This window comes from Nanorana parkeri, unplaced genomic scaffold, assembly GCF_000935625.1.
Source record: "Nanorana parkeri isolate BGI_ZX_2015 unplaced genomic scaffold, ASM93562v1 scaffold225, whole genome shotgun sequence".
In the NCBI taxonomy this organism is placed as follows: domain Eukaryota; kingdom Metazoa; phylum Chordata; class Amphibia; order Anura; family Dicroglossidae; genus Nanorana; species Nanorana parkeri.
Window position 1 is genome coordinate 806,590 of NW_017306493.1, and position 23,397 is coordinate 829,986.

General features: G+C 41.3%; 1 protein-coding gene across 2 annotated transcripts in view; it reads left to right on the forward strand.

The window, feature by feature from the left end:
• CUNH14orf93 (chromosome unknown C14orf93 homolog) overlaps window positions 1–23,397 on the forward strand; it is a 33,793-nt gene that overhangs the window by 8,785 nt on the left and 1,611 nt on the right. For both annotated transcript variants that reach the window (XM_018556112.1, XM_018556113.1), the window contains exons 2-6: window positions 867–1,938; window positions 8,573–8,914; window positions 12,682–12,743; window positions 12,960–13,063; window positions 19,819–19,931. In XM_018556112.1, the coding sequence (XP_018411614.1) occupies window positions 1,399–1,938; window positions 8,573–8,914; window positions 12,682–12,743; window positions 12,960–13,063; window positions 19,819–19,931 (1,161 nt within the window). In that variant the 5' untranslated portion in view covers window positions 867–1,398. The remainder of the gene's footprint in view (window positions 1–866; window positions 1,939–8,572; window positions 8,915–12,681; window positions 12,744–12,959; window positions 13,064–19,818; window positions 19,932–23,397) is intronic.

Here is a 23,397-nt window from a genome sequence, read left to right on the forward strand (position 1 = left end):
GAAATTATAAATGTTTTAGAATTTAATATAGGGGAAACTGTTTTTTTTTTTTTAAATCTGTAATTTTTCCTTAATATATAAAAAAATAAAAACCCCAGTGGTGAATAAATACCACCAAAAGAAAGCTCTATGTGTCCCCAAAAAAGGGTATAAAATTCATTTCAGTACAGCGCTGCATGACGGAATAAATGTCAGTCAAAGTACCGCAGCGATGAATACTGAAAAATGGCCTGGATGGGAAGGGGGTTTAACACCGCGGATGTCAACTGGTTAATGTGCATTCATTTGCTGCCAACACACTGGAAATCAGACCTGCACCATTTTTTCCTGTTCTGCATGGTAGTACATTACTGTGCATTTTGGTGCACTGCAACACTGGTGCATTTCTTTAGTGTGTTGGGGTGCCATTAAAAATGACTGGTACTGCATAGCACTATCACGTGCATAGTGCATTTCTGGGCCTTTAGACAATGTGCACGTTACTTATACAACTTATAGATGTAAATGGGCCCTAAGTTAAACTGTGCCTTGAGTTCAGCTTTAAGGATTCATGCCAGAGTTTATTAACCTTTAGATTGTAAAGTCCAAATGCCTTGTATTTGTAGGGTCACTGTACTTCTTGAATAAACCTATATATTCTTATAATTTATAGCAGGGGTACATATATAAATGTAGCTTTTCAAACATTTTTTTCTTGAAACGTAACATTTGAGTTATCATTTTAGGAATGATATTCATTGAGTTTATTTTTCTAGAGTATGGGATATTCAAATGATATTCAAAAAGGAACACAACTTCATTTTGGGTGCCTAAACCGTTGTTTCTCTAAGTTGATTTACTGTTGTTTTCTTAACCTGCCATCACAGATTTCTCCCAGAGACTTCAGCCATCTGAACATTTCAATAATTCATCATGGCAACGATTCCTCCCCAAGAAGGCAACAAGTGTAAATGAAACCAGCAGCATAATCTATTCAACACTCCCAATACTTCTAAATAAAGGAGCTGGAATTTAGAAAATAACTTCTGTTTGGGGAAAACATAAATCTTGGGGGATGTTTTTTGTAGCTTGAGAGTAGGAGTAGCAAATGTTCCTAGAAGAAACTGTGACAATCATAAAAAACATATTAAGAACATATTAAATAATACATCACGGAGACAGATGATAAACCATAGTAGCGCCTTACTTGGACTTGAATTATTTAGTTGTAATATTCCATTTCATATGCAGTCATAGGAAACCTAATAATGGAGAGTTTCTAGATGGTGTGTTTCTCCTATATTTGTTATGCTGCAGATTTTCATGCTATAGCCAAAGTAACCAATACTAACTTTGGTTAGTTTGGGGTATAAGCAGTGCAGTTTTACAGTTGAGTGAAAGTTTGCGCTGTTTAACAATATGTCCTTTAGTGCCACCATCCTTTTCACTCCTTCTCCGGGGCAAACTGATGGCAAGTGTGGATGCAAAACTGAAAGCACTCAAGGTGGTTCGGTGACTGTTGATGGACCAACTCCAATTACTGTTACCGGTCAAGGAGTTTCAGTACAAGGATGTGAGCAACTTTTGCATCTTATCTATCAGCGTGTGGAGAAAGCAGTGGGACTTGCTGAATCTGCTCTTAATGTGGCCAAAGCAAACAGTAGTCTCCTAAGCCAATTACAGGATGAAGTATGCAGTTTAAGAAACATGCACGAAAGGTCAGGGAGACCAATATCACCACCTGATATCAGTACACAATGTAAGCTGTCTGAAGAGGAAGACGTTGAAGAGATCAGAGGAGTGCAGGTTGTCATAGAGGAGCTCAGGCAGCTAGGTGCAGCATCTGCATCATTAGTCCCTGGACTTCATCCACCAGCTGTGGAAAGGACAAAAGAATGCTGCTTGCCTACGTGTCCTCCAAATGAAGCACCATCCCTTCTAAATTCCAACTATATGCCGGTAAGTTTAAGCATTTATCCATTCAGGGTACATTACAATACAGAATGTTAAGGTACACCTGAGTTTGGTTTGTATGATTAGTCTTCAAACCAGGGGACTGCTTGTAAAACAAAAAAGACATTGACAGGGCTTGGATAAAGCAACTTGATGCCACTTAGTCCAAACTCAGTACAAGGGCAAGAGTAGATCCACCAACTAAGTAAAGAAAGGGGTTTGAGGGACTTACAGGGGTTGTATTGTTTTTATTTGATATAGTTTCCTTTATTACGGTATCAAAGGAGATCCAAAGAAACCGAGCAATACAAGTTTTACATAGAAACCGAAAACAATCTTTTACATAATCCCATATCCCTCACTCTGACTGTGGATTTTAAAATGGTATCCTGTGTAGCAATATGGAACGATCTTTGACATTGGGCCCATATAATTGTATGTGAACTCGGTGTGTTGCTATGTAGAGTTTGGCTAAAGTGTATTGGGGGTTTCTACCATTAGTACATGTTAGGGTAATACATGGAACCAAGGGTTTAGGTGCATGGCAAGTTCTGATGGGCCTGAAAGGCTCAATTTAAAAGGATGATGGAGTTGATGCTACCAAATCAGGGATATTTATATTTTGCTGTGGTTTTGAAAGGTTTTCTTTTTGAAAGTAACTAGGTTTGCATGGATCTGGTCATGTTGCCTTTGTGGTTTGAGGCAATAAGTTCTTCTTTTTTGTTAATACAGAAAAACTATTCGCTAATTCTAGGAGTGTAATCTGATCTCCAGTGGACTGAAATTCAGCAACGTTTAACAAGTGAAGGGATAGGAGGGGGTGTTTGTAGGTTTTCTTTGGGAGGTCAGTGTGACTTAAAAGGGATTTGGCTGGGTGGAAGGGTAAAGAGATATTTCTATCATTTCCTGTGTACTGCCAACCAGAATGGAATAAGTTGGGGGCAGTCCTACCAAATATTTAGTAGACACAACAGGAAGTGAGGAAATCTCTCTGAAGTAAAAATAAAAAAAGTATCTTATACAGTTATCACTGTGACGGGTGTCCCATTGGGGGATTTTCCCTCTATTCCTGTTCTGGTGACACCTGGAAATATTGTATTTTCCATCACTTTTAGTCTCGATGACAAAGAAATATCCAGCTAATAAGAAACCGTTGGCAATCCAAAAACTATATTTTAACACAAAAGTAGGGGGTAGTCTTATACGCCCAGTCGCCTTATACAGCGGCAAATACGGTACTCAATAAACAGGTGCAAATAGGAAAGAAGAATGACAACACATATTCCACACTTCCACCATACCCTGAGGCCTTCTCCTCACTCAAAGCCCATCCCCAAGGACACATTACTGGAATGTAGAAGTTTGGTCTTCCATTGGAATAGTTCAAAGGTTCATGCAGGTAGAAGATGGTGAATCTTGAAGCAAAGTTAATGCAGGCATATGATGATAAAATTCAAAACAACATGGAGTCCAGTAAAGTGCAATCTTGCACCCACAATGTTCTATAGCCCACTGCAACCAAACAGAATCCTTTTTTTTCCCCCCATTTTCAATTCTACACAGCGGAAATGGCAGTTGGAATTGGTTGCTATTGACACTTGATACCTAAGACTTGCAGTTTTTCACCAGGTTAAAACATCCCTTGACCACATCCAACTAGTGCTCCCATTTAAAGCAATTTCTGCAAAGATATGAATAATTTAGCACGCATACGCAGTATTGTCGGCATGTTTTCTGACCCATCAGAAGATGTAACATATCTCATATGAAATTGACACTAAACTCAGAGTTAAATGTTAAAAATGCATTCGTGGTACCTTTTTAACTATTAACAAAAATGTATCTTATTTGTGTCTCCCTCGGCTGTAGATCCTCAAATCATCTCTGAATTGGTGCTGACACTGTCCTTCCTTCTGGAGGGGGGTTACTTTTGTTCCCCATGGTCCCTGTGTGTGTTGTAAAGTAGCCACCACACCAAGCTCGCTCCTGTGATAGACTACAATCTCAATATAAATCAGTAAACTAAACATGAGATTGTAGTCCATCATAGGAGTGAGCTTGGAGTGGTGACTACTTTACAACACACAAAGGGACCATAGGGAACAAACGTAGTCACCCTCCAGAAGGAAGGACAGTGTCACCACCAATTCAGAGATGATTTGAGGATCTACAGCCGAGTGATACATTAGATAAGGTACTTGAATGTATTTTTAACATTTATCTCCTGAGTTCAGTGCCATTTTAAGTTTCTTCTTTCATTTGCTTTGAAATGTGCCAGCTCACGTGGTGTATGGGTATTTGTGAGCAAGTCTGAAATACACAGTAGCTTATAAATTAGTGTGTGGAACAATAAATAAAGTGTCGGCTGCCGGCAAATTCCATGCAGTCAAAATATCAAAGAACAAGCAACTGCTTAATTACCAGACAGTATTTAAGACACTGCAATGTGTACACATTGTAAAGCAAAGCTTCATACTGCTACGGATAACAGTGTAGTAATAATCATTTGGTCATGAACAGTTAATGTGATCAGATCGTTGTCATTCCCCTTTCCTGAGTTTTCTAATGCTATCTTTACGCAGCACATTTCATTCCTTTTTTAGGCTATAGACTTCACTGGAAGATTTTGACCATGCTTGTCAAGAGCATGTGCCAGTATACTTGATTACACAAGTAGCTTCTAGTCTTGTGACCTAAACTCGGAATAGCTGGAAGCAAATGGCTGAAATCTATGTATGCTTAAATTAAACTATGTTCAGGATTTGGAAATAGGACTTATTAAAGGAGAACTATGAGGTGAGTGCTTTTCACTCACCTCATAGTTGTAGCCGACCTGTGACAATGAGACTGTCACAGGTCGGCTCAGTAGATCGGGAAGTGAGCGAACACATACCGGCGTTCGCTCACCTCTCGATCTTGTCACGGCTCTCTGCCGTGACAGGGGGAGGGGCTGGATTCCCCCCTCCCCGCTCCGATCCGCTAGCGCTGACTGGTGGATCGGACGGGGGAGGGGGCGGGTACAGCTGGCTCTGCCTCTAGATAGCAGAGCCAGCTGTCAGTCACGTAGCTGGGCGGATCCCGGCACAATTGTCAGGATCCGCTTCAGCTGCTGCGTCTCAGTATACCGCGAGCAGCAGCTCGCGGTATACTGAGCCTAGGGTGACAGGAGGACGCTAGTTTGTGTCCTCCCGTTACCCTAAGGAGAACTATGGGGAAAAGCCTTAACCCCATAGTTCTCCTTTTAAAGTATGTCATGGGTATTAACGGAATGAACATTGTTTTTACCACATGTTGACTTCCTTTTATTGGGGTGATGACTATAATTCGTAGGTGAATCATGTGATCCACCAATGCATATTGCATGTCTGTCCTTTGTTGCAATTAGACCACCGGTGTGTATTGTTTTCAGGAGACACAAATACACTTGCACTTTTATATCCTACAAGGTTTCATGAGCCCTGGACATCAGTGCCGCAAGAAATGTTGCAGTGCAGCGGGCTATTGGAGGGAAATTTACTATCAGCCACTAGGGCCTATGGTGGTAGCCACCACTGTGACCATACAGCAATATTGTCCATATTGGAGAGATACAAGAGTACTCTGCTAAATTGTTCTTGCACTCACAATTTATAGTTTAACAGAATACAAGGGGCGTTGACTTCCCCCCCAGGCAACTTAATGATAAATGCTTAATGATAAATCCAGCTCTGGTCATAAGTCATTAGCTTCCTATTGTCAACCAAGCAGCACAAAGTTACCTAGTCTTACAATAGACATTAGTTCTTTTACAACAGTCAATAGATACCTTGGGAAAAGCAAGATGTGGATGAACACAGCTGAAGCATATATTATGGGATTGTTCCAAGCTGTAAAACAATTATTTGCTTGTTGATTGACTATACAGAATTTGATGCTAAAATTGTTACCACCCACCCATTTATAATTGGCTGGGTTATTTTTACCCCACGTAGGCTTCTTAATGCTATTTATTGACTCAACATTTTACATTCTACATTTTACATTCTAACCTCAACATGGGTATTCTACAAATCCCAGGGCATGAGACCAATTTTTACCCTGCTGCAGTTAAATCACCCTTCCAGGTCTTGTCCCTTCCCCACCCGGTGACTGGGCAATGAAGGAGAAGCAGCAGACTGATTACCTCATCTTTCTGTCACTCATCTCACCTCCTATCAACATGTTTTTTGTTAGCTTATGAGCACTGAAGCACAAATGAGTGGCTCCTTGTGCTGTTTCCCTCTCTTAATCTGAGCCCTGTTGTACATGGGATAGCAAAAGGCGGATGCCATGTCAGTCATGTAGTTACAGTGGGCAATGATGTGGTAATGATTAGATTGCTGCATTATTTTGTGTCATTTATATCTGCCTGAATTTCAGCTTTAACTTGTATAATATAGTAGATGTATAGCTGTGTTTAAGAGCAGAATTGAATCTAGATCAGTGGTTCTCAACCTTTCTAGGACTGGGACCCCTTGGTAACATTTGCCAAGTTGTGGTGACCCCTAACAGAGCACTGGGCTCGGGACTTAGTAACGGACTGGATTCAGGACTTAGTAATGCACTGGACTCAGGACTTAGTAATGCACTGGACTCAGGACTTAGTAAGGCACTGGACTCAGGACTTAGTAAGGCACTGGACTCAGGACATAGCGACACACTGGACTTAGAAATAAAAATAGAAGCACACTCACAAGAATGCAAGCCCTCCCCAGCCCCTGCTACCTGCTTGTCTGCTCTTGTCTCCATGCAGCCTTCTCAGCCCCAGCAATGCTAAGATGCCCGCCTCCTGCAGAGCCCGCACTGTATAGGAGGCAGGAGGACAGCAGCCGCTGTGAATAGAAAAGTCCTGCTGTTAACACTCCCCTGCCACTAGATGTCGCTGCAGCGGCCAGGGAGTGTGTATAGCGGCACTTTTATATTCACAGCCATTGCTGTCCTCCCGCTGACTGACACTGCTGTGCAAGGAGGAGACTCTCACCCAGCGCAGCAGAAATGGACGCGGCGACCCCATCAACAATGGGTTGCAACCCAATTTTGGGTCGCGACCCACAGGTTGAGAATTGCTGATCTAGATGGATAGGTGGGGAGGCTCATTCCATAATGTGCATACTTGCCCATTATACCGTGTTTCCCCGAAAGTAAGACCTACCCCGAAAATAAGACCTAGCACTATCTTCAGGGATTATTAACCTACTAATGTGCCCTCCTCCAGTGCTGGCAGGTCCAGGCTTGCTGTATTCACACTATCTACTGCTGCAGGCATCTTCTCTGCTGCTCATTTCAGGTTTGTGGCTCTCCTCTTTGGCCACTGATAACGTAACTCCTGTGCATGAGCAAAGAAGTTACATCATCCGTTGCAGTGGGGTGGTAGCCCCACTGCAAGGGTTATTATAATTTTTTTTCCTGGAGTTCTTCTTTAACCAGTTACATAGTATTTGAGGTTGAATAAAGACACATGTCCATCAAGTCCAACCCGTAGAAAAAAAACGGACGTACGGCTGACTTGCATCAGCTGGTTGCAGTCTCCAGACGGCTTTTTTTTCCTGCTCGTGCGCACCCCCGGGCAAGAAAGACCCGCTCGTTTTGTACAGCCGTTAACGGCTGTTTCACATACAACCGATGAGCGGTAAAAGCTTTTAAAGCGTCGCCTATGGCCAATTTTGGGTAATGCCGTTTTTTGAGGTTTCGCACGCGTGCGCAATTTTCAGTCTTGACATGTTTGGTGTCTTTTTACCTGACGTGACCCCGTCTTTTATATTTTAACAAAAAATTGGATAATAAATGTTTTAGAATTTAATATTAGGGGAAACAGTTTTTTTTCTCTGTAATTTTTCCTTAATATATTAACCTCTTGCTGTCCGCCCGTAGTAAAAAAACGGACGGACGGCACTGCTACATCTGCGGGTTGCCGTCTCCAGACGGCAATTTGTTTCTGCTCGTGCGCGCCCCCTAGCGGGCACGCACGGGCAGAAAAGACCCGTCCAATGCACACAAACATGCTTTCACAAGTTTAACCATATTCCAGACAAGCATGTGTCATAGAAGAAAGTATGATCAAATGTACATTCAGAATTGTGTGCTTCCTTACCATAGTGAGATGTTACCCAAATATTTTCCTGACACCTTGTATGGCTCGGCATGGCAATCTTTCTGTGAGTGTAAACAGGTCTGTTGTATCCCTCTATACATGGGAAGTAGTTTACCAAATCCCACTATATTGTGAAGCAAAGGTTTTAGTTTTTGCTCAGTAGCCTCCTATTCCTTTGGCTTAATGCCCCCTTTTCATCCTGCCATGTGTATGTGTACATAATATATCAACTCGCAGCCTGTGTATGCTTCGTCTCCATTCAACTTCATTCCAGTGGGAGATGCAGTCTGTCACTTTTTAATAGGGACAGCTTCTGTTTGCAGTAATTCTGGCAGGTGTATTATCTTCATACCATCTGTTGTGTGCATGCTCAGTGCCTATGTTTCCTCACCACCAGGCATCTATCTGTATATTAACACAGTAGCTGCCATTATGAGCTGTATTTGTTGTGCTTTTTTTTTTTAATATAGAGATAATTTTAAACTGGATATTGTGTATGTCTGCATCACGACAGTGATTTTATTCTTGCAGGCTATAGATGATTTTTTAACTCCAGAACCAACAGCCCAAAGGATTTTGCCACCCAACTTTGGGAAGCCACTGACAGATTCTCATCCTCATAGGGACACAGTGGAAGCTCTGAATGAAGCAACTCCTCCAATCATGAAGTCAACACATTCCCATCTTCTGATACAGAAGGATGGCTCCCTTAGTCCTGGGGGCTTGATTATGGCGGAGACTTCTCCAGATGCTACTGACATGAGGTCTCCCGTGTCACCTCGATCATTTGTGTCATATTATACTGGCACAAGTTCTCGCCAACGAAGCAATGGTCAGAAATGTTCTAGAAGAAAACGAGACCTAGTTTTGTCTGTAAGTATGCATAGTGTTTATGTGAGCAATCATTATATTGTCTATTGAGTAAATAATAAATACACCATGAAAGTCTATTTCTATTCTATTTAAGGTATTTAAAGTGACACTAAACTCAGGAAAAAAATCTTAAAAATGCATTCAGGTACCTTAACTAGTAACAAAAATGTATCTTAAGTGTGTATCACTGGGCTGTAGATCGTCAAATCATCTCTGAATTGGTGTGGACACTGTCCTTCCTTCTGGAGGGGGGCTACTTTTGTTCCCCATGGTCCCAGTGTGTGTTGTAAAGTAGCCACCACTCCATGCTCACTCCTGTGATGAACTATAACCTCAGATTTAGTTTACTAATTTGTATTGAGAATGCATTTTTATGATTTAATTGTTGAGTTTAGTGTCACTTTAAGCTTTGTTAGACCTGCATTGTGTTGCGTCTTTTTGGACACAGCGGGTCCTATTTAGGTGTATTTGCATTGCAGATGAAGCACAGGATTTTGTGAACTTTGTATATGACCACATGCCTTTGACCTGTGCTGCGTTTGAATGCAAAAGGCAGCCTTTCACAAGACAACACCACCCATCTATGTGATCTATTCAATACAGACAGAAGTTGGAGCACTGGCACCAAATCTTCCGAACTGCAGGCTTTAAAGGGTGTCATAGCCTCCGTAATGTCATGTTATGCTAAAAGAATAGTGGTGGTTGGGTCAAAATAGTATCTGCATTACATTATCAATCTTTCAGCAGCTTAACAGTTCCAATAAGTGTGTTTTTCTGTTGTGTAGCTGGCTGTTTTCTGTTTTACATTGAACCAAAAGCTGATTGTTTACTGGTTGGGCTATCCTTCCATGATAGAAATGGCTCTGCAATAGCATGTGATGTTAAACACAAGGCCTAAAGAACTTGTTCTTAAAGAGATCCTGGTTGGAAATGAAGGAACATTGTGTTTTTACAACAGCAGGATAGCCACAGCTTGTCGTCCTGCTCTAAAGAAGCCACAGGTTATCTATGAAAAGAAAAGGAAAAAATGACTTGTTTTTTCTGAATCAGTATTTTCTGCCTCCATGCATTATCTACACAGAGCATGCTGTCGTACTTAATAAGGCAAGGGCCAAAATAAAATATGTAGTCAAGCTTCGCAACTTTCAATAGCGTGTCAGCAGCCAGACCAGTTTAGGACAATTTGTAACCTGTTTTTCTACTGTAGGTGTCTGTTTAATAAGAAAATAAAACACTACCAAGATATTGTTTATATCTAAAGCAGCATGACTCAGTAGACCTCAAAATCCAATAAAACACCATATTTTATATACTACTGCAATGCTTTCTGTCTGCGCAATAGCTACAGCTAAAATACAAAACAAATGTATAAGAATTACACGCTAAAATAATATTTAATACAACCCCAATCTTATAAGTAGCTGTAAATGAATATAGAATATTCTTGTTGTTATTGTTAAATCCTGATTATATACAGTGCTAAAATATTAACCAGCACCAATTAATATATATTACAAGCATAAAGGTTATACTAAATATTTATAAGTCCGTGTGCATAAGCAAATGCAATAGTTAATAGTTATCTTTAAAGGAGAACTATGAGATGAGTGATTTCCACTCACTTCATAGTTCTAGCCGACCTGTGACAATGAGACTGTCACTGATCGGCTCAGTAGAACGGGAGGTGAGTGAACACATACCGGGTTCGCTCACCTCTCGATCCTGTCACGGCTCTCTGCCGTGACAGGGGGAGGGGTTGGATTCCCCTCTCCCCGCTCCGATCTGCCAGCGCTGACTGGCGGAATGGACTGGGGAGGGGGCGGGTACAGCTGGCTCTGCCTCTAGATAGGCAGAGCCAGCTGTCACTCACGCATCTGGGCGGATCTCGACGTCCATGTCGGGATCCGTTCCGGCTGCAGCTCGCGGTATACTGAGCTTAGGGTAACGGGAGGACGCTAGTTTGTGTCCTCTCGTTACCCTAAGGAGAACTATGGGGAAAAACACTGACCCCATAGTTCTCCTTTAAGTAATCTTCCCAATAGTGTGCTGTGCAATGCCTCCAAGTTAAAAAGAATAGATGAATCTGTGCTCAAATCTATCACCGGTGCCTGAAAGCATATAAACCCACCAGGCTAGTTGATAACATCCCTCTAATCATTTTGTCTGCAGTGTATACCCATATGCAGGAAGATCTTTCCATCCAGCCCCTAGTGTTTGTATCACACTCTTCCTTGTATTCTCAAGTGGTTTTTACTAAAACAACCAGCCAGGAGGAGAAGATACATAAAATAAAAACTTGTATAGTGTAGTAGTTTTTATGTAAATATATATACAGTATGAGTAAAAAATAAAGATCAAATTAAAAGGTATTTACTGCTTAGATGGCGCCTGACGTAATCGGTAACACCACTAACGTGCATGATATCACATTTCCTATCGAAGCGTTTCTTTGCTTCTAGACTACTCAGAAGACATAGAATGTGACATTCCTAAAACAATAACATGTATACCATCTTCCAAGTACCTCCTAAAGGGGAACAATTTCATAGAAACATTTATAAAGCATGCAATTAACCCTCCAGGTCCCCCTAAAAGGAAAGCAGGCAGATGACATAAGAAGGTGAAATAGGAAATTATGGTGTCTTTTTATGGTGCGTTTTTTTTTTTTGCAAACAAAAGTTTTATCAAAAGTTTCCAGAATAAATGCAGTATAATCAGATTACAAGTCAAAAAATCAGTGAGCAGGCATCATGAGTATTCGATATATAACTGGCATAGAAAACCTGAACGAAAGTATAAGCAGGCTCTAGCGTCTGTAGTATTGCGCATACTAGGGTAATCTACTGCTAGGAGACTTTGAAGTATTACAGTTAAGAGAGCCAAAGAAAAGAAGCTGGCCCTAGAGCCAAATAAGAAAAGTAAGAAAGAATGGGGAAAAACTAATAGACCAAAAAGAAAACAGAAAATGTAAGAGAGAAAAAAGAGGAGAACGAATGTTCAAGAGAAGGAAGATAAAGAGCCGTCCAGGAAAAGGCAGACCACGGAGTGGGGAAACAGCTAGGGAAAACACCGAAATGGCAAAAGGTCAGAACCTTAGTTTAGCATGTCCCTAAAGTTATCCGAGACGCTAAACATCACCCAACTAGGCCAAGTTTTTATCTGATTTTTGTCTTTTGCGATAAGGCCCTCCTATGTGCATTATCTCATTCTTAACAGCCACCCATGTTGCCAAGGAGGGGGTCTCTGGAGATTTCCAACCACTGGAAATAGAAACCCATGCAGTAATTAGAAAATAAGGTAGGGTATCTTTTTTTAATGCTTTTGTAAGAAACCCTGGAGGACAGACAAAAAAAGCAATTCCAGGTGTAAACTTGAGACATGTGGATTGTACAGCACAATAGATCTCCTCAACTTTTAACCAAAAGGACATATTCCATCACAGCTCCAAGTGTGAAGGAATGTACCCACCTCCTGTGAGCATCTCCCGCATCTGTTAGAGGAGGACAGGGAGATATGGTGAACCACATCTGGACATCTATACCACCTTGAGTTCTTTTCTTGAGAAATGATGGTGTCTTAGTGTAGCATGATGGAAGTGTTTGAGTCACAACACTGGTTATGCAAAAGATTCAAATGCTTTGGCAGATAAAGCAGTTCACGTATATGTATTTCATCTGTACATTTAGCTGTTTTTCTAAAGTTCCGCTATAAAAATAATTTTGTTTTGTTATTGCGCTTCTTATTAATTATACTTATTTCTTTCCTAGAAACTGGTGCATAACATTCACAATCACATCTCAAATAATAAGCGCTTCAATGGCTCAGAAAGGTGAGGATAACTAAGCGTGTTAGATGTCTGATATAATTTGCAGCAATAGATTTAGTATTAGGCATAACGTGCCTGTGCTGAGAGTGCCATCATTTAGAAACTGGCTTTTTCTCTTTGTCTCTGGGGAGGTATGTGTCAGCAGGCAAATCTGAGACTGATCAATTGATAATTTGGCTTATACATGTTTTTATCACCACATGTTCTATTCAATTGCAGCATCAAGTCATCATGGAATATTTCTGTTTTAAAATTCTTGGTGGAAAAATTAAAACAAGAGCTGGTGTCCAGTGCCCATCGTTATGCCGACAAGGAACTAAAAGGTGATGAAACTACCATTCAGTCTATGTATACATTGCTTTATAAAGGTTTACATTTTTCTAGGCTCTGCTGCTTAAAATATCAAATGTCACAAATAGGCTTTTTAATTTCAGTAAACTGTCCAGATGTTCTAAGTCTCCCTGTATAAATAAGACATATTTCTTTTTGCTACATTTTATATGGTTGACCCAACTAGTAATAAAATTTGCAGTTCTAGTTTCATCTATAGCAGACCTGGGCATTTTACAGCTCTTGGCCCCTTTGTGTGTCCCTTTTTCGGCCCACGTTCCAAACATGTGCTCAGTTATGGCTGACTGACAGTGGATGCGCTGGCCTCCAAAGTCGGTGCATCCACTGCAAGCCATAGCTCAGCACAGGTCGGCGACTGGTCTGTGTGCAGACCGTGGACCACTTCAGTCCTTGGTTGCTAGGACCAATGGTATCTTAGCAACCAGTGAAATCAGGGGTCCTCCTCCTCGCAGAGGTCCTGGCACCGCCGGAAAGTCCTAGCAACCAGTGACGACAAATGTCAGAACAACAGGAAGATGGAAGAGTATCTTCCATCCTCTCCTGCTGCTCCACATCCTGGCTCAAGAAAAAATAAAATAAGGTATGGGCAACATACTATGTGGGGATAATAAGGCTTCATGCAGGGCCCATTCACACCTATGCTGTGCAAAAATCGCATGGTTCTGTGCAATTAACGTACGGTACCGCTCAACACACCTACTGTGCATTACAGTGCGCCAGGTGCATTGCATGCACTACCTTTTTTTTCTACCACACTGAGCGGTATTGTGGTACGGTCAATTGGATTGCGACTGGGAGGTGTGTTTTGGGTGTCATTCAAATGAATGGCAACGCAATGCACTTGCCGCACTGTAACACGTGGTAGGTGAGCTGCGTGGTACCTTGCATTAATCTCATAGAACTGTGCAATTACTGTAAAGCATGGCATAGGTGTGGACAGGCTCTCACACCTACAATGTCTGTTGGTTTGCCCCTCTACAACAGTCCCAGTTTCTTTTGTAGCCCCCACCTTTGATCCAAAGCATGTAATCAGACTTACACCAAGCTGCACAAATGCTCTTTTTAAATGATAGTTTGCCACCTGACATCATTCACCCTGCATGTAAAACGTTACATACTGTATCGTATAATGATTAGCATTGGCTATAGATACAAATACATAAAGATGCTAAAAAAAATTACTCCACTAGTGTTATTAGGAAATTAAAAAACTATTGATCACTTGGAAATTGTAGATGTAGGAAATCAAGTAGCTATCCACATGCAGGGACTCTATAGTGTTAAAACTTTTTAAGATGCAGAACCATACTCTGCATTATTATGTGGTTGCAGGGGCTTTTATATTTTATGTGTGTGTAGTGGCAAACCTTCTTTTTTTGTTACAGACCCTTTGTCAAGTTTTTATTGCTTTCTCTGACCCTGCTTGGGTGTTTTTGTTCTAGTGACCATTGCCACAGAGAAAGTAAGTGATGAGAAATCTGAAAATTTTAAGTTATCAGAGCTAGAAGTGAAGGGAAATGCTACAGTAGGGACAGCCGTTCCTATACCAACTCTCTATTCACTATTCTAGTCACTTTAGAGAGATTGCCTTTCATTTCCTGTTGCATCTCCAGGACAGGAAGTGAGGGGAAATCTCCCCTGCAGGACACAGACAGCAAGGAATAAATCAATAGGAATGTAACCCTTCCCTGCATGCATTTAGAGCACGATTAACTCAAACTGCATACCTGCCTTTCTGGTGCCTTTGAGTTCTGATGCCAAGTGTCATTTTTTTCGTGCTCAGCACATGTCAGTAGAGCAAAAGTGAGCCATGAATATAGAGATGCACTTGAAATGTGTAAACACTGTCAGGTTAATTTAGTGTGGGGTTTTCCTTCTGCTTTGACCCTGGTGTTATTTTAAAAATAGGATTTTTGTACTCGCCGTAAAATCCTTTTCTCTGCGCTCATTGAAGGACACAGCGAAAAAGATCAAAGATCTGGAACCACATGGTTATAGCGCCACCTGTGTTTCCAGATCTTTGATCTTCTTCGCTGTGTTTCCAGATCTTTGATCTTCTTTGCTGTGTCCTTCAATGAACGGAAGAGGAAAAAAAATATCAAATACAGTTAGTCATTAAAATGCAACTATTTACTCCGATATTGTAGCAAAAAAATATCAAAGAGGTTTGTTTATGTTTTTTTAATAGGTTTGTTCATGTAGATATTTTCTTCTGGCTGGGCTGGGCTGGGCAGGCATCTCTGTCATGCACCCTCCAAACATTGAATCTAAAAGTGTTCTGCCTCCCCAGCCTAAGCATTCAAATAGTGATCTCTGTAACTTACAGTTGTGACAAGATAGCAGTAACTCCCAATCTCAGAAGTGTTGGCAGACAGTGACACAATCCAGATGACACCTTGCGGATCGTTGAAGTTTAATCCAAACTGCAGATCTTAAGAAAAGTGTACATAGGATAGGTCAAAAGACCATAATATGATCCACAGCTAAGGACATGGCTGAGATGCAGACTGGGACATATTGAAGAGGGGTGGAGCTATCTACACAGAGGAAAAATTAACTATAGGATGGGGTGGAGACAATACCAGAGAGATGAAATACAAATAATCGTAAAGGCATATGACAATGCATGTGTAACATAAGAAAAAGTGTACTAAGTGAAATGGCTTTAAAGAGAACTATGGGGTAATTGTTTTTCCCTGTAGTTCTCTTTAGGGTCACGGGAGGACACAAACTAGCGTCCTCCCGTGACCCAAAGCTCAGTATATTGCGAGCTACAGCTCGGGGTATACTGAGACCACCGCAGCCGGGACGGATCCCGACATTACTGTCGAGATCCACCCAGCTGCGTGAGTGACAGCTGGCTCTGCCTAGCTAGAGGCAGAGCCAGCTGTACCCGCCCCGCCCGTTCCTCCAGTCAGTACTGGAGGATCAGAGTGGGGAGGGGGGAAATCCCTGCAGGGAGCCGTGACTAACAGTCACGGCTCTCTGCAGGGACATGATCGAGAAGTGAGCAAGCGACAATATGTGTTCGCTCACTTTCCGATCTATTGAGCCGACGTGTGACAGTTTCATTGTCACACGTCGGCTCGAACTATGAGGATGAGTGATTTTCACTCACCTCCTAGTTCTCCTTTAAGGTAGCCATACACGTCTCAAATTTTGGGCAATTCCTATTGAATCTGCTAAAATTTGAAAATTGTTGACCGAATAGTGACTACATCCAATCAGATGCAGTCACTGTTTAAGTATTCAGACAGCCGCAGGTGGCAGCTGTCTGAATACAAAGCCGACAAATGGAGATTCCCTAGTTCACGCGGTTTAGCATGATTGGAGGAATCTATTAGATTTCTCGAGAGAAATGTATGTGTGTATAACTAGTTTTGGTTACACTTTGTGGTCGGGGCACGTGAACCATGACTGTATGCTGTTTTCTTTTAGCTGAAAGCTGTCCAGCTGCAGGCAGTATGCAGCTTGTAAAGCTCATTAGAAATGGGAGTCAGAATGAAAATAGAATGACAATGGTGCGAAGGTGGACAGGCTAGAGATGTCCATAACAGCTACTTGTTTGCCATATACAGGGCGTTTTGAAACCCCAGAACGCTTTTGGTAGCCATTCACAAATTGAAAATGAAGCACATTCTACATCTGTGAATTATATTCGAGTCCAGATTTAGTTTACTATGATGTGATAAATCATAGAAGCATTAGATGTGCACTACACTGTGTAATCAATAAATAACTGTAGGCCTTTTTATTATGATGCTTTATTGAGTAGCCAGGTGGCAGTGTAGTAGAGTTTATTAAAATAACGCGTGTGTCACAATGTTACACAATAATAATAAAGACACACAATCAATATAGAAGTCTGTCACAAATACACTGTCTAGTCTGTCTGTCACATACATTGAACCAGAAAACCTTGCTTTGTTTAAGGCCGTCATACAACATTTATAAATACTAAAATACTAACAAAGCTATATTGTCAGGAAATAATATTAACGATTCCTTTTTATTTTCATTTACAACCAGCTGGGAGTTTCTATAACTGGCAAATAATATATATTCCATGCAGTCATAGCTACATTTTAAAAGTGTATCTAACCGCCAACACAAATATTTGAAATATTGCAGCTTTAGTCCTTAGATTAGGCGGCTGCATTAGTTTTCTTCTTTTCAGGCTCTTCCCACTTTATTTTCACCTGGGAATTCTGCAGATTTCAGCTACAGCTACAGTTTTCTTGCATTGTATCTATAGAAGAAGCCATTGTCGCTGTTTCAAGAGCCACTTTGACATACCTCCTTTGGACCACTATCCTTCTGGGCAGTATGGTCACCAACCGATTTAGATCCATCCACAGACAGCCTAGCTCTCCAATAAGGCATAGAGGCTTAAATCCAGCAATGTTTTACTTCTTAAAGTACATACAGAGACTGTTCACTGGTCACATGAAGTGTAAAAAGAGAATGGATCTTTTAAGGCTAGTGTACAACCTTCTTGACACCCTACAGTCCGGCTTTCACCCTCTACACTCCACTGAAACTTCCCTCCTAAAACTCACTAATGACTTACTAACAGGTAAAAACAAAGGCCACTACTCCCTACTCTTGCTATTAGACCTCTCTGCTGCTTTTGACACTGTTGACCACCTGCTCCTCAGAGAACTCCACTTACTTGGCCTACAAGACTCTGCTCTCTCATGGTTCTCCTCCTACCTAATGTAAGCGCTCTTTTAGTGTCACCTACAAATCTAACTCCTCTTCCTCTTTCTGTAGGGGTCCCCCAAGGCTGTCCTTGGACCCCTTCTCTTCTCTAGCTACACCTCCTCCCTTGGTCAGTTAATAACCTCACATGGCTTCCAATACCATCTCTATGCCGATGGCACTCAAATCTACCTTTCCACTCCACAACTCACCCCCTCTGTGTCCTCTCGTGTCACTAATCTACTAACTGATATATCCGTCTGGATGTCGCAACACTTCTTAAAACTCAACCTTTCAAAAACTGAGCTCTTGATATTTCCTCCTGCCCGTGCACCTTCCCCCAACATTTCAGTTGTGATTGATAACACAACTATCCATCCCTCCCCCCATGCCAAGGTCCTAGGTGTCATCCTTGACTCTGACTTCACCTTTCTTCCCCACATCCAATCTCTAGCCGCCTTCACCTTCGCGACATCTCCAAAATACGCCCCTTCCTCACCAATGAAACCGCTATATTGCAACTCCCTCCTCATTGGCCGATCTCTACACAGGCTATCCCCCCTTCAGTCTATCATGAATGCTGCTGCTAGACTCATCCACCTAACCAACCGCTCAGTGTCTGCAACCTCCCTCTGCCAATCCCTGCACTGGCTTCCAATAGCCCAAAGGATAAAATTCAAAATATTAACAACCACAAAGCCATTCACAACTCTGCCCCCGGATATATCTCAATCCTTGTCTCAAAGTATCACCCTAACCGTCCCCTACGCTCTCCCAAAGACCTCCTGCTTTCCAGCTCCCTCCTCAACTCCTCCAATGCTCGCCTCCAGGACTTCTCTAGAGTCTCTCCCATCCTCTGGAACTCTTTACCCCAACCTGTCCATCTATCTCCCACTCTGACTGCCTTTCGGCGATCGCTAAAGACTCATCTCTTCAGGGAAGCCTATCCCACCTCAACCTGACCACTGAACTATCACATTCTCAAACAATTCATCCCCACACAGCTACCTCCTCGTATCACTTGCCCCTCCCTTTTAGATTGTAAGCCCCCACGGGTAGGGCCCTCCTTACCATCTTGTCTTGAATTGTATTGTAGTTGTCATGTCTTCCTTATATTGTAAAGAGCTGTGGAAACTGTTGGCGCTATATAAATCATGTATAATAATAATAGTGTCTGCAATGAAGACTAGACATACAATGAGGGACCCCCAGTGCTGCAAGCAAGAGTGCTAACCACTACGCTAATGAATACGTATGCAGTGTAATGGAAATAACAGAAAATAACAGTGGCTGTGACAGCACAGTTGCCACTCAGGCTGCCTTTGTTTATCTCAATTACATTAGGCTGGTCAGAATAGTAGTTTATACAGGAAAGATGACATAATTGTGCTATTGGTTAGGCTCACAGGAAGTGACAAGGACATGTCATTTCTGGAAAGATTAAAAGGCATTTTATTTACTTAAAAAAATTTTTAGTGCAAAAAAGAAAACAAATGCAGCCACCACATCTAAGGTTTACATATGCTTTAAGTTGTAGGCAGTATTTACCAGATTTCTAATCCCCTCTGCCTGTCATTTGTCTCGCTGCTTGTTTCGGAAGCCTGTGCAGATCTTGAGGTCAAATAACAGGTAGCTTATAGCAGGAACTATAATCTTCCTAACAATGGGGTTTTTATCTTTGATAGGAAGCTCTAACATCTGAAGAGATACTGAGTAGTGCAGTGTTTCTTATTAACACACTGCGTCTGCTCATGTAATTATAGTAAACACACAACATTTGAATTGGCATTGATTTTGCATAATCTCAGCAAGTAGAAATGCCATGGCCTTGATCAATATGCACAGAACAGAAGCTGGTTGGGATCATGGGAATGTTAATGAAATACATTAATATAATGAAAAACTGCAATTGTAATAGTAGATTCTGACCTGATTTATTAAATGTGAAGACTTTTAACATCTGGAGATATTCATGCATTCTGTGCATGTATTTAGTTCTGCTAATGGATCAGCACTTTTCCTACAGGTGCCTGTGTTGCCTACTTTTTGACAAAGAGGAGAGAGTATCGAAACTCCATGAATCCTTTTAAGAGTCTGCGGGAGAAGGAAGAGAAGAAGTTGAGGAGCCGTCGATACAGGGTCAGAGATAAAGAAGCCTGCACCTAATCTTGTGTGACATAACTGGCCTTTCTTACAGAACTGACTATGTTACTCATTGAAATCGATCACATGCCCCTTTTAGAGAATAAGAAAACGAGTGATGGGTTGCTACGAGCAACGCAGACAATTAATATTAGTATGATAAATTAGGGTGAATGGATATGCCATAACAGATGTTCCTCTAGCTCCATGGTGCCCAACCTGTGGCCTTGAAGCCACATGTGGCCCTCAGAGCCCTTATGGACAGTATGTCTGTTTTCTTTACCTAGATGCTTTCTCTAGCCAGTGAAGATACATATTATTTTAACTGGCTTCTAGTCATTAAATGATTTGTTTTATTTCTTTCACATTCTTTTGAGCAAGGTTTACACACACATATATTTTCTAGGGATGCATCGATATATTGGCTGCCGAAACATATCGGCCGAAAATGGCACTTTTGGCATAATGCCAAAAGTGCAATTTTCTGGCCAATACAGCGGTACATCCATTCTTTCTCTCCTCCCCGCTGGGCACTGCTCTGGTCTTCCAGTGGGGAGGAGAGAAACTGTCACAAGCGGCTGAGCGCTGTGAGTGGACGGCGTCTCTCCTCCCACACCGCTCAGCCTCCTGTGGCAGATCAGAGGAGAGCGGCCATGTGGGCGGAGACAGCCAGCACTGTCGCAGCCTCCTGATTCACTGAGTGTTTGTAAATAATTAAGGACATAGTATGTTTGCTGTATCCTCAATTATGAATGAATGGGAAGTGATCTACATCACCTCCTGTTCATTCATAATTGTGGTTATGGTAACCATACTCTGTCCTCAAGTTATGAATGAACAGGAGTACTCCAGTATAGAGGATTCCTGTTCATTTATAACAGGGGCTGCGGGAAATGAGATTGAGGACTTTGTGTTCTCAATCTCTTTTTCTATTTTAAAGGGAAATATCAGGGGTCTGTTTAGATCCCTAATATTTCCCCAAAGCCCCTAAAATTAAAGTAAAAAATAAAAATATTTAATAAAAAATAAATAAATATAAACAAAATATAAAAGTTTATAAAAAATAAAATATTTAAAAAAGTTAAAAATAAAAAAACATTTTTGGTAGCGTGCTGACATTTGTTTTTCTTTTTTCGGTTTTGAAATTTTCATTTCGGTACATTCGGCAGAGAATTGTCCAACCTGCTCCTTCGATCAGCTGATCGAGGGATGCCGGAATAAATGGTGCCGACAACAGCCACTGTGCGAATTTCAGCTGGTCCATCAGAACCAGACAAAATTAATACTGTGTTTACCAGGATTTACTTTTTCAGTGCTGTCCATTCCTTTTCCCTGTTTGTTTTTTATGGATCTTGCTGAGAGAAACATCAAATGTAGCACAGGTAATTTTTAAGAAGGCAGTATGAGCACAATGTGGAAGCATTGGTTTATAAAGAGGCAGTAATAATAGTGATCTTCACAAGTCTCATGTAACTTGTATCCAGTCTATGACTGTGTCCTGAAGCATGTCCTCAGTCTCCAACAACTCGTATAGCATGTCTACAGTCTCTGACCATCAACTGTTGCATGTCTGCAGTCTCTGACCGCTTTCTGTAGCATTACATTCACTAGATATTAAGTAGCATTACATTTACTGGATATATTATGTGTAGCCCTGTGGTGATGTCAGGGGCTGCAGTTGAGGCCACTAATGAGTGAGCGGACCAGCACTGCTCTAGCTATATGAAAGTGAACATTTGTCTAGCACATTGCCGCAGTCTGTCTTTTGCATTATCATCTCTTATTCTTTAGCAGTAAGCTATTGTCTCTCTTTTCTTTCCACTGCCATTACAGTCTCTTTTATATATCACTCTTTGTCACCGTGCCTTCATCTATTACTGAGACTACAAGCTGAATTTGACCTCAAAGGACAATTAAAATGTGTTCTTTACAAGAGGCTTAAAACTGCCTGGGCAGATTTTCAACTAACTTAAAGGACCATTAAACTTAAAATGAAAAAGTTATAGTTTGTGGAGGAGCTACTAAAAACATTTACAATGTGTGTAAAATTGTTCATGTCGATATAGAAACTGCGAGCTCTGGCGAACTTAGCTGTACATTGCCATGTTAGGCAAATAAAAGTCAGAAAAATTACGGTTTTCTACGGTGAAAATCTATTTTAACGCATTTAGGGGTCCAGTTGAAGAGGAGCTTTACCCATATCCTCAAAATAACAACAAAGACGCCTTTAGAAATGTTTAGTAATGACAATCTACAAACAGTTCTAGGTAATTGGCGGCTTTTTATTCTTTGCATACCTTGTTCTTCTTTCCTCCCCATTCGTCTGTCAGTGGTAAATTTTACTAAGGACAGATGAATCCATCTCCCTTTACTTTCATGCATATCATCTCAGGGGAAGAAAATGCCTTTCTCTGAGATCTCGTGAGATTTGCCAGCAATGCTCTGCTGATGTAACCTTCCCAGGTTGCAATGCTTGGGCACGATTACTTCACTTTTGCCAAAGAGAACCAGGAAGTAAAATGAAAATGTTTGTTTGATTTAAGGAATGTAATATGATTTCATATCAGCATGCAGAGGTGCATGCTGATGTGATTTTTATCCAAAGGGGGGTAAAGGTCCACTTTAAGAAGCAGCGGTATGGCCTTACCATGGCTATACTGCTGCTTTAAATAAAAATATAACAAATGGCACATTTTTTAAAGTGACCCTAAACTCAAAAATTAAATCTTAAAAATACATTCAAGTACCTTAACTATTCACACAAAATGTATCTTATTTGTGCATCACTCGACTGTAGATCCTCAAATCCACAATAAAGGATTCTTTTGTTCCTTCTCAGAATATCCTAAACTGTAAACTGGGCTGCACATTAGCAGCTCAGTGTACAAACCTAGCATGTGCCAGGATGAATGCATCCCTATGTGCACGAGTAGGAGTTGCATCATCCCAGCCGAGACGATCAAGATAGCTGAAGATCCTGAACTTCGAAGAAACCAGCAAGAAGATGTTTGACAAGGGAGCCTGCTGGAATTACCATCCTCCTTACCATTTTGTCTTGAATTGTATTGTGATTGTAATGTCTTCCTTATATTGTAAAGCGATGTGCAAACTGTTAGCGCTATATAAATCCTATGTAATAATAACAATTAAATCGCTGGAAAAGGAAGGTAAATTGAATTCTGCTTTAAGCAGAAAGAACTGTGAAGTACCGCAGTCTGCATTTTATCAGAGTCGGCTGCAAAATTCACAACATGGTGTGGCATAATCTGGCAGTGTATAGGTGCAGAGCGGACCAAAATATCCGCTGTCCCTTACCAATAAGCCTCTGTGTGTGTGGCCTGTAACTGTCTGTCAGTTCAGCCCACTAAATGTTGTTGATTGCAACTTGTCACTTAACTGATTAGACCATACAGGCTTCCGGGTCTGCTCCCATAATATATAATGTCAGTAGTGCCGCCCCCGC